The sequence below is a fragment of the Temnothorax longispinosus genome, chromosome 9, assembly GCF_030848805.1.
Source record: "Temnothorax longispinosus isolate EJ_2023e chromosome 9, Tlon_JGU_v1, whole genome shotgun sequence".
Lineage (NCBI taxonomy): Eukaryota > Metazoa > Arthropoda > Insecta > Hymenoptera > Formicidae > Temnothorax > Temnothorax longispinosus.
Genome location: NC_092366.1, coordinates 19,214,592 through 19,233,277, shown reverse-complemented (window position 1 = coordinate 19,233,277; position 18,686 = coordinate 19,214,592). Strand labels below are relative to the sequence as shown.

The window sequence follows — 18,686 nt, the reverse complement described above, 5'->3', positions numbered from 1 at the left end:
CGCTATAGTCAGGCCGCGAAAGCCTCACATGTAAATATCGCAAAAATCCGCGAAAATATTTCCGGTACGCCGGGACACCAACCGGGAAACATGGAAAATCGCTTCTTATTACATCAATATTTATGACAATGTATAAAATTTCCGCGAACAGATGACGATGACATGCGTATAACGAGTTCACGATAGAATATAGAGTTTTATATAGTCAAGCTGCTAAGGCGCTACATGTAAAGATTGGATCTGCGATTATGATTTCGACATTCGAAAGCACTTGGAAAAAAATTCAAATCCGCGTTTCAATATTCTTTTTACACCGTTTGCTTTCCTGTAACGATGGAATCTAACAATGAATAAATAACAATATATGATAGTCGACAAAAAGATATTACAGTCAGGCGAGGAAAGGTTAAATGTTTACGTGATAATAATTCTGATATGCAAACGTAGTCCAAAAAGGTCGAGTACTTATCAATATTCTTTCACATATTGATACATGTACGATAATTGACAAGGAAATGTATACATTGCACGCTATGAAATACACAGATATTATGTATGAAAGAATTCCAATATAAACATTTTTCTCAAAATGTTCATTTCCTTAGTTTCCTACATATGTTCGAGGGTCTTTCGCGTGAATCTTATATATGCATAGCATCATGTAGCGCCACACAATCTAATCGTTTTATCTTTCAAATGTAAACATTGCACTTGCGGAGGCGATTTTCGATATGCACAAGGATATCTCGAGGATGCTCCACCTTCCATATATATGTCAATATTCTTTCACCACGTGCATCTTTTAACGTTATGTACCGTTACGCACCCGCTGTAGTCGGACTGCGAAAGCCGTGCGTGTAAATCTCATACCTGCGGAATAAATAATCACATCGTGTTTCAGTCTCATGCCGGGATCTCGCCGCATCTCGTGGATAATATCTTAGTATCGCGAGAGACCTCTCTCTCTCTCTCTCTCTCTCTCTCTCTCTCTCTCTCTCTCTCTCTCTCTCTCTCTCTCTCTCTTTCTCTCTCTCTCTCACACACACACACACACACCACGGTGCCGCGGTGGAACTTACGGTACATACGGCGGAGTATGACGCACGCAGGACGCAGGTGCAACTTACATAGTCTAGCATGATTTTCACGAAACGAAGCAAGCCTTCGGCTAAGCATCTCGTGCAGTCGCATCTATCTGCGGATTCCCATTTCGCGCCGAGAAAGGATCGGCCTTCAAATGGCGCGCGAGCGTGTGCGCGCGCGCGCGCGCGCGCTTAGTGCCAAGGTCGAGGCTCTCGCTATACTTCTTTCTAAGAACTCCTTTCTTCCCTTTTCACTCCATGTGATCCCTAGGCTGTTCACGAGCAGCTGTTCCCTTCTCTACGGCATCCACGATTCAAATTTATGAGGAATCCTTTTCCTCTTTGTTTTACTTTTCGCGAACCATCCTTAGGGCGGGGCCGCGCATTTTACACTCAAGGTTCTTGACCCCGCACCGTGGCTACATCGTATTATGACTGTAGCGGCAAATCGAAATCCCGAACCGCGTGAATAATTGAAAAATATTATATCTGTATACGATTTGTGATTTATATGCACTAAAAATCTCTCTCTCTCTCTCTCTTTGAATTTTATCTTAATAAGAAATTTATAATAGAGAGCTACCGCAAAATCACATTAAATATACGTTATATTACTAATAACCTGTAGAAGTATTAATATTATTTAATTGTAAATTGTTGAAAATTGCACCAACTATAGAGGTTTCGAATGTCATACAGTGCAGCTGGGCACGCTTTAATGATCGCGACGTTTCACGATCGCGCGAGACCGTTGAATGGTTGAATAGTAAAGGGGTCCTCCGCGAACAGGGCGGTCAATTATAAGACAACAAGACACTCTTTATTTATATATAATGTTTATATATCATATAATTATATATCATATTGCTAATTTAAAAAAAAATTGGTTATTGGCGAGCGATCGAGCGATCGAGCACACAAATACAATAAATGTGTCAATACTCGTAATAAACGCCGAATGACGTAGCGTGGCATGGCATGGCATGGCGAGAACTTATCGGAGAAACTGCAGCAGACGAGTGGGTGTCCGCGCGCGAATGGTTAGATAGTTTAGCATCGGAAGACGAGCGGATGAGACGTACATGCAGATGTATATTGTATATGTGTACGGGCATGCTTTTCCGTTTGGTTCATGCTCGCCATCAACCCGGCTGATCCTGCGGGTCTCTTCTCCGCCCACGTGGCGCAACGCGAGAGGTCCTCATGTCTTTCGGACACTTGGAACGCGCGCGAGATAAATCTTAAGTAGACAGTATATACACCTGGGCCCACGCGTAACCGGACCGGCTCGCATTCGAGAGAGCGAGACTATGTCGCTCTCGCCTCTCCTCCCGCCTTCCATTGACGTGTTAATCGTAAAAGGTAAAGCGCGCCGATAACGTTCGTAATGGCTTCCGTAATTTCAGAAGACGAGAGACCGAGTTATGCCCAACGTGATGACCAGGTTTTTAAGCTGCAAAGCCTACTAGGGCTTCATCCCTTCAGCGCTACACATCTTCCGGGATAATCTTCTTCTTCTTAAAGGAAAGAGTCGATATCTAATACGTCGGTCAAAAATTTCTTAAATACTACGATTAAAGTGATCACTTTCAAATCGGAGATATTATTTCTCTTTTTACAACGCGATAATATCTCTTTATAAAAAATCGTTTATTTGGTTCACGATCGAGATTGCCTATCGTAGATGAAACTCAAGTCGCGGATGTTCGACCTCGAGACTTCCGGAATTTCTAGTGACAAAAACGATGGAGACCACGTCAGTCGTAAAATACATCGCGTAATGTTATACATTTGCTAGACGAAAGAAAACGGAGAGAGAGAGAGAGAGGGGGGGGCGGAGGAGACGTACGAAATTAGCGGTTAGTTCTTCGAGAATCCCGAATTTTATTTCAAAACCTCGAGCGGTTGAGAGAACAGAGCTGAGAGAGGATTGAAGAGAGAGGCGTACGGCGCGATAGGTTGAAAGAAAGGGCGGAGAAGGTCGAAGCGGAGGACGAACAAGGTTCGTTTGCCCGCCTGCACACGTGCACCTATATGGTAATTCCTTTCGGTCGTAGCAGAGTGTCGAGAATTTGACGACGGGAGTACGCCATAAAAGTACGTCGGCCACAGAAGAGCGTATACCGTGAAACATGCACGGCGCGCGGCGCGCGGCGCGGGGAAACGGACGTTCGTATCTTTTTTTTTCACGTCTGAGCTGATTAACTCCGACACGTACAATATTCCTTGTATGATGCATTTTTCGTTCCTTGACACCGCACATGTAATTATTGCATTAAAATGTAACTTGATAAAGAGTAAAAAAGAATGAAAGGCATCGCGAGACCATCTACCACGTGATAAATAACAGATTTTGAATTAAGCTTAACAGAATTGAAGAGCAAAACTTGGATCTGTATGTATGCGTATTCTAGGAATAAACCAAACCGTGGCTCCAAACTTTTCAGCGATAGTTGTTTCACGTTTCTTTGTAATGTGTAGGTACATATAATGTTGACATTTTTTTTTATTATAAAACAAAATGGAAAAATTTGCTTAAAATTCGAAAAATAGAGTCATTGGAAAACTAAAGGTAACCAGAGATATCTTACATCTACGTTTCATCGTCGTTAATTCACGAGGTTTGTAGTCACAGCGTTCTGTCACTCAAGAAAGGGTTGAGAAGCAATACCTCAGTTATCGGCTAGGCGGGGATACCGGGTGGCTTGAACGTCCAGCCAGGTATTGCTCTCTTGGCGTGGGTTTCGGGACACACACAGGCGGGCATATTCGACCGGTCATTGTCCACCTAACGATAACGTGGCTTGTCGTGTGCGTCTACGTTGCAACTCGTGATCTGTATCACTATCACCTTCCAGCATGCTTTGTTCGCGAATTCAGTATCTCTATTTTTGGCCATAGTCGGGGAAAAAAATAAACTTTCGAGATAAGCTTTTTGCTTATCATTATCTTCGTAATGTGTTTCTTAATACTTTAAGAACCAAGGTATGTTCGCGCTCACAGAATAGCTGTCTCCCACTGCCGTAACATCTGAAATACATACGTAATTAACGCAGTTTGGGGGATAAATATTAAAACAGTACGTAGAGAGATAATGGAGTCAAGGTTTTATCTCTCGCGGTCCACTGCGTGAGGTAAATTGATGTCATCTCTCTTTCGCATCTCCGCGCTGCTCGATCCACAACGGATATACTTTTTTCTTTCGTAACGTGCGTGGCGTATTTTCCTAAGATTATTCGATACTGCTGCACGCGGATGTATTTCCTGTGTTTTTCGCAACTCGAGAGCGGGAACATACCTATAGATTTATCGCATTTTCAAACTCGCACGTCTTTCGTCTTTAGGTCGATGTCGCGCGATAATATACATAGATACGTATACAGGCGGATATTATAGATTCTGATTATGCAGTTTGCGATTACGCGTGCACCCCCCCCTCCCCTCACCCCGGCGATTACGCAGAGAGACTCATGGAGAGACCAGCGACATTGCAGAAGCTGGGTCTTTTTTAACCACGGCTAGCCACGGCCGGCGCGGCGGAGCGCTCTTGCAAATCCTGGACGAGACCGCGTCCGGGTTTGTCGCCCACTTTTGCGCTCCCGCTGCCACAGGTGTGTCGCGCCAGCGGGGCAACGTGCTCGGGGCTTTTTCGCCTGTATACACCGTTATATAGCGTGTCTCGAGATTCAATATACCTATACCCACAGTCTGCAGCCGTCTAACGGCGCCCGCTGAAAAGCTTGCACCCAGGGCAGTTTTCTACGAATCGATATTGAAAATCTATATCTTGAAGAAAACTCGTCGTTTTCTTCATTTTTTTTTTCTTATAAAACGAAACTTACGCGATGGATTGCACCCGCGTTTATTATTGCAATGTCTAATTTGCGTGATCAAAATGCTTGAAACTACAGTCAAGCTAGAGTTGCTAACTAATAATAACGTCATTATATCTGGAGAGAGGCGGAGAAAGGGAGAGCGAGAGAGAATGACTAAGTACGCTGTCTCCTAGATATTTCCTTGGAATACTTTATACATTGCTACAACAGTACGGAATAAAATCGAAGAATTGAAATCTTGACCGGAAGTCTGGTGATTTGTAGCTCAATTTTTTGTCGTTTGCGATACGGATATTTGTGAACACCCGGTGGATCTGTCTACGGCGAGCCAGCCTACTGCGTGCCGGCCTACGTACATATATGCGGGTATCTGCCTGCCCGCCTCCCTACCTACCTACTTGGTTCACCGATTCTCGCCGGTATTCACGACGAAAATGCGTACCCACGTCTCGGACTCGGTTGCGAGGCAAGCACGGCACGGCACGGCACGACACAGCTCGGCTCGGCTCGGCTCGGCTCGGCTCGGCCCGACTGTGCCGTTCAGGTATACTGGGCTGTCTCGACTTCCGGTCGCGGTAAAGGTGTGCCTAGGCGGAGTTATACCCACGCGACCAGACGTCGACGATCGATGGCGAAAAAAAGACCGAAAAACAGAAAGTTGCGCTACTATGCCGAAGCTTCGTTCGCGGGATAGATCCGCTTAAATCGCGTTCGGATATCCTCTATATGACCTATGACGATAGATCAAGCGAACGCACACGCGATGAATGTGGTGTCACGTTACTTACTTAATCACCATTACGGAGACGGAAGGAAAGGGAGGAAGCTACGGCAAGCAGATCCTCAATCAGATCTTTTCGACTTTGATCACATTTCGCTGATTGAGATCATACATCTGAAAATAAACATTTCTGTATCAACGAAACCTTTGTATTAGTGAAATGATTCTTTGGACTCTAAAATTCTTCGGAACTTGTCATCCAAGTGTATAATATATTTGTATGAATTAATTAGATACTTACGTGGGGGACAAGTTATGTCGCGTCAAATATATATAACACGTAGATGTAGATGATTGCTATCACTCGATCATTGCAAACGTCACATTCCTTTTCATTGCAATATATATATATATATATATATATATATATCGTATGCTATTTCTCTCAATTAATCAATATGTTAATCTATCGTTTCAGTTTGTTGACTTGGGCATGGTAACTAGTGTAGAGTACAATCATAAGCCCGTGGAATCGGCTAGGAAAGGCCAAGAAGTCTGCATCAAAATCGAGCCCGTACCAGGAGAAGCACCCAAGATGTTTGGTCGCCATTTCGAGGCGAAAGATTTCCTCGTCAGCAAGGTATATACACTGATCGTTAATTGATCAATTTCTGTTTTAAATGTAAAAATAAATTATGGTACAATTGTGATTCGAGAGAAGAATTTTGCAGCTTCCGAAATCAAACACCGTAAGCTGCGAAAAAATGAATATGTTACGTATCGTGACAAATCCACACAATTGGTTGGTTTCAAATTTGGCGATTTTATAATCAGTCTGTTGAATTGTATATTATTTTACTCGCTAAATCGCTCTAAACCGTGCAAAACTGAAAAGCACATTTTTACGTTGACGCAAATTCGACTTGTTAGTATGCGAGACCTAGATCGAAAAAGGAAGATGAACATCCGGCGGCGATCACTCGCCCGCCATCGGCTTCCGGCCTTCGTAGAAGCTCGCTACTACGCCTTTCCCCCTCCGCATCTCCCTTCCCTTCCTCCCTCCACTCTTCTTCCTTTTTCGTCTTCCTCCTTCAGGCGAGGATATCGGCTACGGGACGCGTTCGGCCGGATTCGCTCAGATGCTTCGTAACGCTTGCACGTGCAAAGTTTTTTATTTGAGCGATTATTGTTATTAATTGATCGCACTTTCGTGCTGTCTATCGGGCTCCAAAAGAATTGACGCGAGTATAGGACGTGTCTCTTCAAATATTTAAATAAATATTTAAATACAGTACAAAGGCAAGTGTTGAAATATATTGTATAAGTAATAGATAACATTGGAGCAGAAATTTTATTTCATATATATATACACGTACAAAAATCCAAATTATAGATAAATAAACCAGAGATAAAAATTTTATATATAACGCGCGTGTCGAGTACGCGGAAAAGAGTAATGAAGGACTAAAGCGGGAGTGAGCGGATTAAGTTTCAATTACTCCGTCGCCGTTACATTATTCTCGTAGAAATGTGTGTAAAGACTGTTGTGATCGTTAATTAAGACGGATGTTTCGTAGACTTCTTCTTCTTCTTCTTCTTCTTTCTCTATGAGAAACGGTACCCGATGCCTTTTCTTCGTACAAACCGACGTCTCATCTTCATTCTTTCCCCCCTTTCCTTGTTTCTCTCTCTATCTGCCCCGCTTCTCCTTCCCTTTTCCGCGGGCCTCTTCTATCGTGCTTCAAGCACCTTCCTGTGCTTTGGTAGGCAAGCGGAAGTCGTCGTTACCGTTCGGTTCGTGGAATAAGTTCCGGAAGTATCTTGTTCCCACGACAATTCTCCCAAAGCCGCTGATCCGCTGATTCGCCGACACGCCGGCTCATACGGGCGAAATAGAGCAAACGCTTCTGCTTTTCAACGCTCGAAGAAAATGCCTCCGAAGGAAGGCACGAAATCACGAACAAAGTGGGACGAAAACAAACATTAACTTTTTACTTCGAACACATTTTTTTATCGGAGCATTTCTTTCTGTTTTAAGATCAACTTTCGCTCCTATGTAAGCAAGAAGCTATATAAAATTTGTGAAAAAATAGCAAAAGTACAAATTGTACAACATTATTGTATTACGTGTTAGTTTAGTACTTTATTCCAACCTCAATAAATATTGCAAAGTATAAAAAAAAATACATAAATTTAAATAAAATTAAAGCTTTTGATGGTGAAAATTGTAAATGATAGACAACGTAGAATACTTTGTTCGCGCTTTTAGTTTTTCAAACAAATTTCTACTTTCGGCCAAAGGGATTTGCTTAACACACACACACACACACACACACACACATTTTATATATATATATGTATATTAGGCACATGGAATAATATTTCTCGTCATTATTTTACAGAGGTCCGTTTATTTATCCGCGAGAATAATCTGTTCCTAATCTTGACGCAGCGGAAAGAGAAAAGTGAATCACGGAAAATCGCGGCCGAATATTGCAACCATAAAGATCGGTAAATTTCTCCGAAGAGGATGGTATCGCGGAACGATCGATCGATAGAGCATGTTTGCACGATTCTATTGTATATATTCGTCACGCAGGCCGAAATTGCATAATAATATCTGAGACGCGTAATCGTGATCGTGAGCTTCGCGCGAAAAGCTTAAACTTTCAAATTCGTTCTGCGCTTTGCGCCGTCGGTGAAATTTTTTATGATTACCGCGAACTGTTGTATATTCAACGTTCCGCGTACTTTACGAGCGGTAATACAGACGTAGGAGGAAGGGAGGGAAACACGTGGGGGGCGAAAACGTGTGTGTGTGTGTGTGTGTGTGTGTGTGTGTGTGTGTGTGTGTGTGTGTGTGTGTGTGAGAGAGAGAGAGAGAGAGAGAGAGGACGAGAAGCGGTGAGGAGCAAGGAAAGCTAGAAGGGGCGTGGCGGGAGGCAGGCGTCCTCAATAGCCGCGTAAAACCACCATTGTGACCGATCCATGAATGAAACGGGACTTCCGGCCAAGAGTGGGGGCGGAAACAGTTGTGAAGTGTTACGTTTCCGAATGGTTCAACGTGCCCGCGCGCGCGCACACACATACACAACACGGGCCCTGTATTTCTCTATTTGCGAAAAGCGCCACGTGAAAATTAGTCACGATTCCACGTATCGCGCGAAAACGCACACGCGTTGAGAAACGCGTGCGGCTCGCAAAACGGTCACATTACGGAGCTGTCCGTTATTTTATTATAAGATTTCGCTTTTAACAGATCGTTCCAGCTTGCCACGTCATACGAATGACGCCCATGTTTCCGTTACAAGTTGCGTCATTCGAACGTGTAACACATATGACGCTACATTTTTCCCCTAAAGCCTCGACGTTCGCGGATGAATGGTGTCACAGTCTACTTTTGAGTCCACACGCTCCGATTATCCGATCTGATCATCCGATTCGCCGATTATATTCGTGTTACCAAAGTTCTCGATCGGTCTTTGGGCTCGATTCAACTTTAAGATATTACAAACATGACATTATTCCTCTCTTATCCTTCTTCTTCCATCTCGTATAATTTACACAACTCTGATCCTCCTACTACTATTAAACACTACTAGATCAGACAACCGCTGTTTAGAAATCCGCTTATTGAAATTTGTAAAATTCAAGAAATAAAATTATAACAAAATTAGAATAGAGAATTAGAATAGAATTTTTTTGTTGGTTGGAGATTAATATATATAAGTTAAAATATATAGATTTTTTTCTTTTAATCTATCGTTTTGCAATTAGAGCGAAAAAGGAGGATTTCTTTTATTATTTTATTTACGGACGGGAAATCTGTAGTGACCACACGTTTTATCATCCGATAACGGAAGCTCCATATCTCGAACTGTTACAGATAAGCAGGCAGAGTATAGACGCATGCAAGGATTACTTTAGAGATGACCTGCTAAAGACCGATTGGCAACTCATGGTGGAATTGAAGAAGCTCTTCCAGATACTCTAGGATACGATGAGGATATCCACACCGGATATCCTCTCGAGGGAAGCGGTGCACGCGATTCGCATTGCTGCCACGCCCGTGTGGCGTGTAGATATAAACGTCGCCGCTCGTATTACTAACAGTATAAACGGCCGAGGAAAGACGGCCGGGGCTGAGACTGGATTGAAATCGTTCAGCCAACGCGAGATACTTGTCTCGCTATGAACGAAAGCAATGCAAGACGACAACAGGTGCATCCAGGAGATTCCAGATTCCAGGAGACTATCAGGAGCACGACCGCTCACTAAGCAGCTAAGTAGTAATTAAGTGTGATTGGTTAATGGTTAGATCCAAAGGTAAGAACCAATCACATTCTATCGTTACTTATTGTTAGTGATTCAGTGAGCGATCGTACTCCTGGATGCACCCAACGTATCGCGCGTCGCCGACGTTGAGCGTTGCGTTAGGCGAAATGTCTTTCTTTTTCTTCGCTGGCATCTCGATACTCATACTCACATCGCCAATTCAATGACTGTCGAAGATAATTTCATATAATAAATGTATCGACGGGATATGTTATTTTATTAAAAGAGACGTCATACGTAACCCCAATTGTGTGTACAATATACATATAATATTATAGAGTACGATTAACGGATGGAAATATTATCAAAAGTTGACGATTTATTCAGCCCCCCGAATCAGTTGCAGATGTTCCTGGTTATCTCGTCATGTAATTATAATCGATAGATCCGCTCCTTATCGACACAATAATGTAAACCGGTCGATCATCGGTCGCCTTACGTTTCTCTGCATTTTTCATATTTGTCCGCGACGACTTTGTACGAATTTCAAAGAAGAATCGGGTGACGGACTCAAGTGAGTTACACGCTCGTGATTAAAACACTGTTGTTCCCCGTAACTGTTGCGTGAAACACGAATCAACCGTCAGCCGTCAGCTGATGAGCATCGCGGCGACGCGGACGAGGAAGCGGGTCTCGCCGCTTCTCAGAATAAGGTATGTCATACATATTCCGCCTCCGGTTGCGTCCGGAACACAACCAAGTGCACCCGAAGCGTCCCGACCCGACGATGACGATGAAACGAATCCCAAGAGCCGCTTTTTGCGATAGACCAGATTTCCATGCGATAAACATCCAAGTCGCGCATAGAATTGATAGAATTAACTATCCATTAATTACGTGTCCACCTGAGAGTAATACGATATAAAACTATAAATGGATATATTACTGAGAGGATATATTACTTTCTAAATATATGTAAAAAAAATATATTTATAAAAATATAACGTGACGTGTTGTATGTAGATGAGTATGTACTGACAATGAGAGATTATTAGCGGTTATCGTATCCGAAACATAATATCGCAAAAGCTGCCTAATAATGACCTCTGCACTCCTCGCGACCACTTTCGGACAGGTGCGCGCCTTGGTGTCACATTCGCAAAGACCATAGGGTAACGTAACACCCGTTGAGGACCTTGGGTACTTGCGTACACGTACATATATGTATTATACATATAATACGACCGCGACGGCGCGGCGCGGCGTTCTCGCGCGTCCTGCCTTATTAGATAACCCAAGGAGCTCATCAAGCAAGCGTTTTATTACTCTCCGCGAAGAAAGGTCGTTAAATTTTCTTTCTTTCTTTCTTTCTTTTTTTCTCCCAATAACAGAAAAACGCGCTGAACGCGCCTCGTTTTTGGTTGCGAAACTACGATATTCAAGTATTCGACATCATTAACAAACTGACATTAATATATAATTTTTTTAAATGCTTTTGTGTTGTATATAAATATAAAAAGCTGATTGGAAGTGGAGTCAATCTGTGAATTTCACGGAGCATTTCACGTGTTTGCGGCAGTACTCGTGTCACGTATGTATTTTATGTGAAAATCCAAATTCAAATGTATGTATAATGATAATGTCTAACCGTCCAAGTGTTAATTCATCACACGAGTCATGATTCGCTGCGATACGGTGTATGTTAACTTAACGTTAATGTTTCGCGGACGTGCAACGATATACCTATATCCTAACTCTAACATCTTTTTCGATAAATCCGTCGAAGCGCGGCGAGATCACTGCCTTGCGCAAAGTGAAACCAATGGCCGGGTCAGGTCGTTAGTTTCCAATTTAGTGGGAAACTATTTTCATAATCTCGCGTGATGGGATACCATCCCGTGATAAGTATACCGAATTATTCTAAGCGAGTCGGACGCGCCTAAGAATAGTAAGAATATTAATTCCCGCGAGTACGTTGGTGATATTCCTAAACGAAGAGATTTGCAACGTAAAACGCGGGAACGCGTGTAAAGTAATACCCGGGGAGTAGGCTAAATAAAATCGCGTCAAACGCGCGTCCGACGATTCTGGACCGAAATCGTGCCGTTTCGTCCGTAGGAAGGATCAGGAAGAATATCGCTTTTTACTCTCTCATCTCGCGCTGCGCTCGCGTCCGCTTTAGAACAGGCGCAGGCGAGTATATAGGAGGAGCAACGTACCCACAAACATATATTTGATACACACACGGCACCTCCGTAAGTCCGTACGACATACCCGCGAGCAAATGGAGTGAACGAGTTGCGTGACGGCGGCGGCGGCGGTGGGGGGCAAGGGGGATTGACAGGAAAGGGAAAGGGGGAAGAAGAGGTCGAGGGAGCCGGGAGCGAGCGACGAGGATGAAAGAGGATGGTAGTCGGCGGACGTTTACGAAGAGAGCCGAGTCCCGAGTCGACCTGAAATGTGGAAGAGCAGGAGCCCGCGTGCCCGCGTGCCTGATACTGATACCGATACCGATACTATATACGCGCCGCGAGATCGGTGGTACGACGTTCGATCACCTGAATGAGTATTCCTATTATCACTACTACCGACGTCCTCCCGAACGCTACCCATCCTCACACTCAATGTTGCGGCTTCCAACGCAACTTTTAAAGGATATAAATTAGGCGAATACGACGCGCGACTGAGTCATCTTTTACCCCGAAAAAAATCCAACTACTCGCAAATGCGTTTCTTAATCTCAAAAAGAGCAAGAATTATGTAACGTGTGTTAAAAGTATAAGGCGTGATATAAACACGCGGCGGATTTTACTTCAGGTAGATAAACAGGAAGAAACATAAGATGTAGCGCGAAACATGACGTTATAAAAAAATGTAACGTATACCGTTTAACTCCATGGGTACATAAGCGTAAAGTGTAAATACATATAATATATGCGGCGTAAGATGTAAAAACTCGTAAATCGTGGCGGTAGGGCGAAATTTGATTCGAAATCAGGTCGGTCGCCCTCGAGAGATGGACTTGATAAACTTGATTTCGCTTCCATACTTGTCACGCGGAGGAGGCACCGCGGCACCGCGGCACCGCGCGTCAGCCCTGGCCTCACAACGCACAACACGAGCATGAATGAAGTATCGCGTCTGCCAGAACTCGATGTTTGTACGGTGTACGCGAGCGCGGGACGGGAGAGGACAGAGAAGGGTCGACCTGGTCGCAGGCGTCACGGTGCCTCGGCAGCTTGGTGGCTTGGTGGCTGTGCGAGACGCGCGGGTGGGTGCGAGGCGCGAGGTGCAACTGCGTGCATGTGCTAGTTGTATAGCACGCGCGCGCGGATATAAGCGCGGAGCGCGGCGCGTAAATATCGCTCGCGCTCGCACATATAGGTGCGATTTCATTGACGCTAGAAACCAGCGGCAGCGTCAAGAAAATGTAGTGGGGGAAGAAGTTCAGACCGTCTCAACTTTTTAGCGTACCGCAAAATTCAACGAAACTTCTTCCCCCACTACATTTTCTTGACGCTGCCGCTGGTTTCTAGCGTCAATGAAATCGCATACCCGCCTTTCAGTGTTGGAGCGCGCATGCGTATTCCACCCACGGAGATAGACAGAGGGGGAGAGAGAGAGAGAGAGAGAGAGAGAGAGAGAGAGAGAGGCAGCGGCTGAACGGCGAACGGGAGAAGGAGATGAAATGCCGCTCGCGCTGTTTCAGCTGTTTGTACATACGCGAACAGAGACAGAGTCTATCAACGGCGCAGCAGCGCCGAGCATCAGCCGGTCGTTCCAGAAAGTCAGGGACGCGATCGCCCTAGCAGTGGAGCAAGAGAGAAACAGTGGCGAGAAGCTAGAGCCCGCTGGAGAAGTTGATTTCGTGAGACGCGTATTTTGTGGATGCTCGAGCATTATCGCGGCATTCGCAGCAGCGCATAGGACGGCATCCAGGAACGCACGTTGCACGCGCGCGGGTGCCTCCTCTCCGGCTCCGTGGCGACGACGATCGGTGTTGACGGTGTTGTTGGATCGTGCGCGCACACGGCATACGACACGGACGGGGCCGTAGCCGTATCCGAGGGCAGCTGCCAAGCCGAGCCGAGCGCGAGGAAAAGAGGAAAAACGTGCCGACTCTCTTTGTTTCCCGATGCCCGAGCGCGACGTATCGTCGACGGGGGTGCGACGCACGTAGGAAACGCCGCGGCAACGGCCACCGACGCGCGACAAGGGACCAGAGGATTGGAAATAGAAAACAAGAAGAATCGAGAGAATAACCTGGCAACTTTTCCAGAAGCTCAAGAGAAAATTTCTTGACGAAGAAGCGTGGAAGCAACGGTCCGGCCCGGCCCGGCCCGGTGGCGCGATGGTACGCGCCTGGCTCGCGATCTACACCGGCATGGCCGCCGAGGCCAGCTGAACTTGTGCGGACTGCGGTTGTCTCACTCCCGCGCATCGAACAAACGTAACACAGTCTCGTTTACTCCATCGTACACGATCAGCCGAGCAAGCGAGCGAACGAACGAATAAACGAAAGGACAAACGAAGAAGCAGACGCGCGCTCCGCTCTCCGCTCCGTTCATGCCGCATGCGTCCTCCCGCCGCCCGCCGCTCGCCCTTCGGCCAGCTCCCCTGACGGTCTATCCACTCCGCTCCGTCTCTTTTTACTTCCTTCCACTTGGCTCGCTCGTAATCCCGTTCTCGTCTCGGCGACGCCGGAGGGAAGGAGAGAAAGAGAGAGAGAGGAAAAGCGACGCGAACGAACGCGCATACACTATACCCGGTATCCCGGCGAGCGTGGCGAGAACGCGAGCGAACGCGCCTGCCTCACGGGTGTGCATGTGCATTTAGCATTAGTCCGGCCGGAGGCCGGAGGCTCGCCTCCTCGCCTGGCTCGCCATTCGAGAGAACCAGCAGCGGAGGCGCAAACCGCAAACCCCTACGCCTACGTCGCCTACGTTCGTAACTTTCGTAAGCTCGGTCTGGTTCTGGTTTATCTGTCGCGAGTCGCGAGTCGCGAGTCGCGAGTCTCCCCTTCTTCCCTTCCCATATCTTGGCCGAAAAACTGTCGTCACTCGTCACCAAAGATGCCGTGCAACGTACGACGATGCGACGGACGCGAAAACGCATTTGGCGAACGCTGCCACACGTAGAACGTAGGACGTAGCGCGACGACGCGACAGAGACAAATTTTTTTCGAGAGGGAGTATAGCGATTTCTTATTTTTGTCCGACGACAATGAAAACACACGTCGCGAGTGAGACGTCGCAAGTTTAAAGCTATCAACGAATCGGTTGAAATCCCATTGCGACACCGTCGCGAGGAAGACGTCACCGTCGGCATTATTCGTCGCGCACCTGTCGTCGCCGTGCCGCACCCCACAGCCCGCACCGCGCCGCAACGTAACGCCAGGCAGCCATCCGCCCGCGCAGCCAACCGCGCTTCGTCGGAAAAACGAAAGACGAGACACGAGACCGAGAAAGGCGCGGAAGGACGAGGAGAGAAGTAAGAACATCGGTAAAGAGAAAAGGCCGCGCGGAGGGTAGAATTATGCGCGAAGAGGAGTGCGGCGGCCACCGACTCCCGCACCGCGCTTTTTCACCGAGACCAACGCGGTTATTCGAGATGCGAGCCGCATGACACGAATGCGGGAGCGCGAGAGAAAGGAGAGCCAGAAACGCGGGAGGAAGAGAGAGAGAGAGAGAGAGAGAGAAAAAGGAGGGACAAAACGCGGCGCGAGAGAACGTATCCGGCCCGTACGTACAAACGTGCGTGCGCGGTGCGTGCACGCGTGCGACAAGGACAGAACGAGGGTGGCTATTTCTGTGAAGCATATAGGGGGCCGCCCGTATAAAATAAGCAGTGAATGAAGGAGCCTGTTTACTGGCAGACGGCCTACGCGAGATTCAGAGTCGCCTCTCTTTTTCTCCTCATTTTCTTTCTTTCTCTCTCTGGGCCTCCCTACTAAGCTCTGCGGATCTATCTCTCTCTCCCTCCCTCCCTCCCTCCCTCCATCTCTCTCTCTCCCCCCTCTCCCTCTCTCTCCCACTCTCTCTTTCCCATCGCGTCTTTCTCTTTCGCGTGTCGTGTAGTAGTTGTGCGGTCTCTCGTAAGATTCCGTCTCGTTTGCTCCGGCAAGCGAGCGCATACGTGCTCCTCGAGAAAAAGAGAGAGAGATATATAGAGAAAAGAGGGAGACAGGGAGAAAGGGAGAAAGAGACAGGGAGGGAGGGAAAGAGAGAACAGAGACGAAGGAGGCAGGCAGGCAGACAGGCAGGCAGGCAAGCAGGCAAGCAAGGCGGGCGAGAGCGCGTCGTGTCGGGGCACCGAAAGAGGGCCTGTGGCCTGTCTCGTGTGTGTGTGTTCGCTAGCCAGTGCGCGAGAAGACCCCGCGGTGTACCGATCTCTCCTCCTCGCTGTGTCGTGTCACCGCGCGCGTGTCTCTCTCTCTCTCTCTCTCTCTTTCTCTTTCTTTCTATCTCTCTTCCTCTCTCTCTTTCTCTCTTCTCTCACTCTATTATATCTCTTCTGTTTTCCGTTCTGCTACATTCGTCGCGGCCGGTCTATTCAACTCTCGATGTGAAGCAACGTCGCTCGCTCTCGATCGAGTCGAGAAAAGTCCAAGCTTGTTCGTTCGTTGGCTCGTTCGTCCCCGCGTGCGCGCGCGCGCGCGCGCGAGCGTTCCAACTTGCCTCTAATGTCGCTTCCGCACTCTCGGATCTCGCCTTAGGAGATATGTATGTGCTTGCGTGCTGTGACGTTGTGACCTGTGCCGGAAGTGCGAGCGGAGAGGAGGAGGAAGAGGAGGAGGAGTAACAGAAGAAGAAGAAGAAGGAGCAGCGGCAGCGGCAGCAACGGCGACGACAGTATAGTAGTAGTAGTAGTAGTAGGAAGAGGAGAAGGAGAAGAAGAAGGAGTAGCAGGAAGAGGAGTGGACGTCGAGTTCACGAACCGACGTTCAGTCTCTCTCTCGGATACATCGGAAGTGGCGCGAAGTGGAAACTACATTTCGCTTTGTGGTTCTCCTCGTTGCGGTCGCGTATAGGCTTAATTAATAAATATATAAATACACGTGATATATACGTAACGTGTACACTCTCTTTCTCTCTCTCTCTCTTTCTCTCCAAGAGTGCGGGTCGTGTGCCCAGGACGCGACGTAACGTATGCCCCGGGCGTGAGAGAGGAGTACAAGTGAAACGAAAAGTGCCGAAAGTGTGGATACCTCGGACAACACCCCGCCCCCGGCGCTGCCCCCGCGGCGGCCGCTCCGAGCGTGTAACGCCGTCGTCTTGAGGACGAGGTGCGAGGACGCGCCGCAACGTCCGGCGTCGACCGCGAGGACGGATAATACGGCAGCGACGGCGACTACGACGACGACGGCGCCGCCGACCAAGACAGCGGCCACGATTGTGCCAACCACGTTGTTGTCCACGTCCCAGGGCTGCACAAACCCCTCGGCCGTTGTTCAAGTGTCGCCGCAGCCGCAGCCGCAGCCGCAGCCGCCGCTCTTGACGCCGCCCCAGTATCCTGCGCCCCCACGGCCCCCAAGTCGTACCGGTGAGTGTACCTCGGAGTATACTTACGTTCTTTCATCTGTTAGACGACCTTCCTTCCCCGGTTTCGCGCCCCGATGACGGAACTGACGGAAAAATAAAACGCGAGTCCCCAAAGTGCTCCGGGATAGCCACGCGCGCTGGTGAGACCTCTCGACCGCATACAACTACGTATGCGCGATTAAGGATAACGGAGCGCTCCTACGACGCGCGACGCTCCGCGTGTGCCGTCGCCGTCGCCGTCGCCGTCGCGCCGGTGAGTGCGCGAAACGTCCTACGCGTTTTCCTACGTCTCTCCCTCATTTCCTCGGTTTTCTTACGGTGCTTCGAGCAGCATATCGTGCACGATAATTAAGTGAATCACTCGTGTTCTCGAGGTGCTTCGCATCTTAACGGTTACCCGTGTGGTTCGAAAGACGTACAAGTTTTCAGAACTCTCTTAACCCTTTCGCGACGGCCGCGGCGGAGCTGGCCACTGCTACATTACCGTTGTATGGAAAAACGGGCCGCGAGTGTTCGTTATACGACGGATAGAATTCGCGATGAGTTGGCGCACAGAGCACAGAGTCTGCTTTTTATTTATCAGGCAATATATCACCCTCGTCGAGCACCTACACTGAGAAAATAATATTTAGATGAAAAAAACTATTTATTAAAATTTATTTAGACTGTTGCCAAGAGCTTATTTATTTAATATATAATGCACATATTTATTTAAACGTAGATATTTTTACTTAATTTAAATAAAAATATTTAATTCTAAATAAATATGTGTATTATATATTAAGTAAATAAGCTCTATGGCAACAATGTAAATAAATATTTTTTTGGATCTTTCTGCTTTTTTCCTTTTCTCCTTTTCTCCTTTTCTCTCCAATATGAAAAGACAAAGAGGAAAGATGAACCGTGCAACAAGTCGAGCAAAAACGACCAGGCCTAGAGAGATTATTACACGGGATCAGTCTCGCGGGTGGCCACTATAGTGGCCATTCGTCGCGAAACGCGACGAGCCACTCCTCCTTCTTTTCACCCTTGTCTATCTGTCTAACGTAGCACGCTAACCGTCACACGATCAACGTCACACGTTCGACAATACGTAATACCACTCGTAGTATCACGCTACCGATACCGGCAGAAATACGGTAATATTGGTAATGCTGCCATTACGGCGCGGCGCGGCGTTGGCATTGGCGTTGGCGTTGTTGGCGGGCAACGCAACGTGGCGAACGAAATG

General features: G+C 47.2%; 2 protein-coding genes across 3 annotated transcripts in view; both read left to right on the top strand.

Annotated features, from left to right (window-relative positions):
- The window catches only part of Eif5b (eukaryotic translation initiation factor 5B), a 33,604-nt gene extending 22,668 nt beyond the window's left edge, over positions 1 to 10,936 (top strand). For both annotated transcript variants that reach the window (XM_071788296.1, XM_071788297.1), the window contains exons 15-16: positions 6,118 to 6,279; positions 9,526 to 10,936. In XM_071788296.1, coding sequence (XP_071644397.1) covers positions 6,118 to 6,279; positions 9,526 to 9,633 — 270 coding nt within the window. In that variant the 3' untranslated portion in view covers positions 9,634 to 10,936. The remainder of the gene's footprint in view (positions 1 to 6,117; positions 6,280 to 9,525) is intronic.
- A 2,666-nt stretch (positions 10,937 to 13,602) lies between these two features.
- Positions 13,603 to 18,686, top strand: part of Sty (sprouty signaling antagonist) — a 35,128-nt gene continuing 30,044 nt past the window's right edge. Inside the window, exons 1-2 of the mRNA XM_071787278.1 lie at positions 13,603 to 13,782; positions 17,081 to 17,456. Coding sequence (XP_071643379.1) covers positions 13,603 to 13,782; positions 17,081 to 17,456 — 556 coding nt within the window. The remainder of the gene's footprint in view (positions 13,783 to 17,080; positions 17,457 to 18,686) is intronic.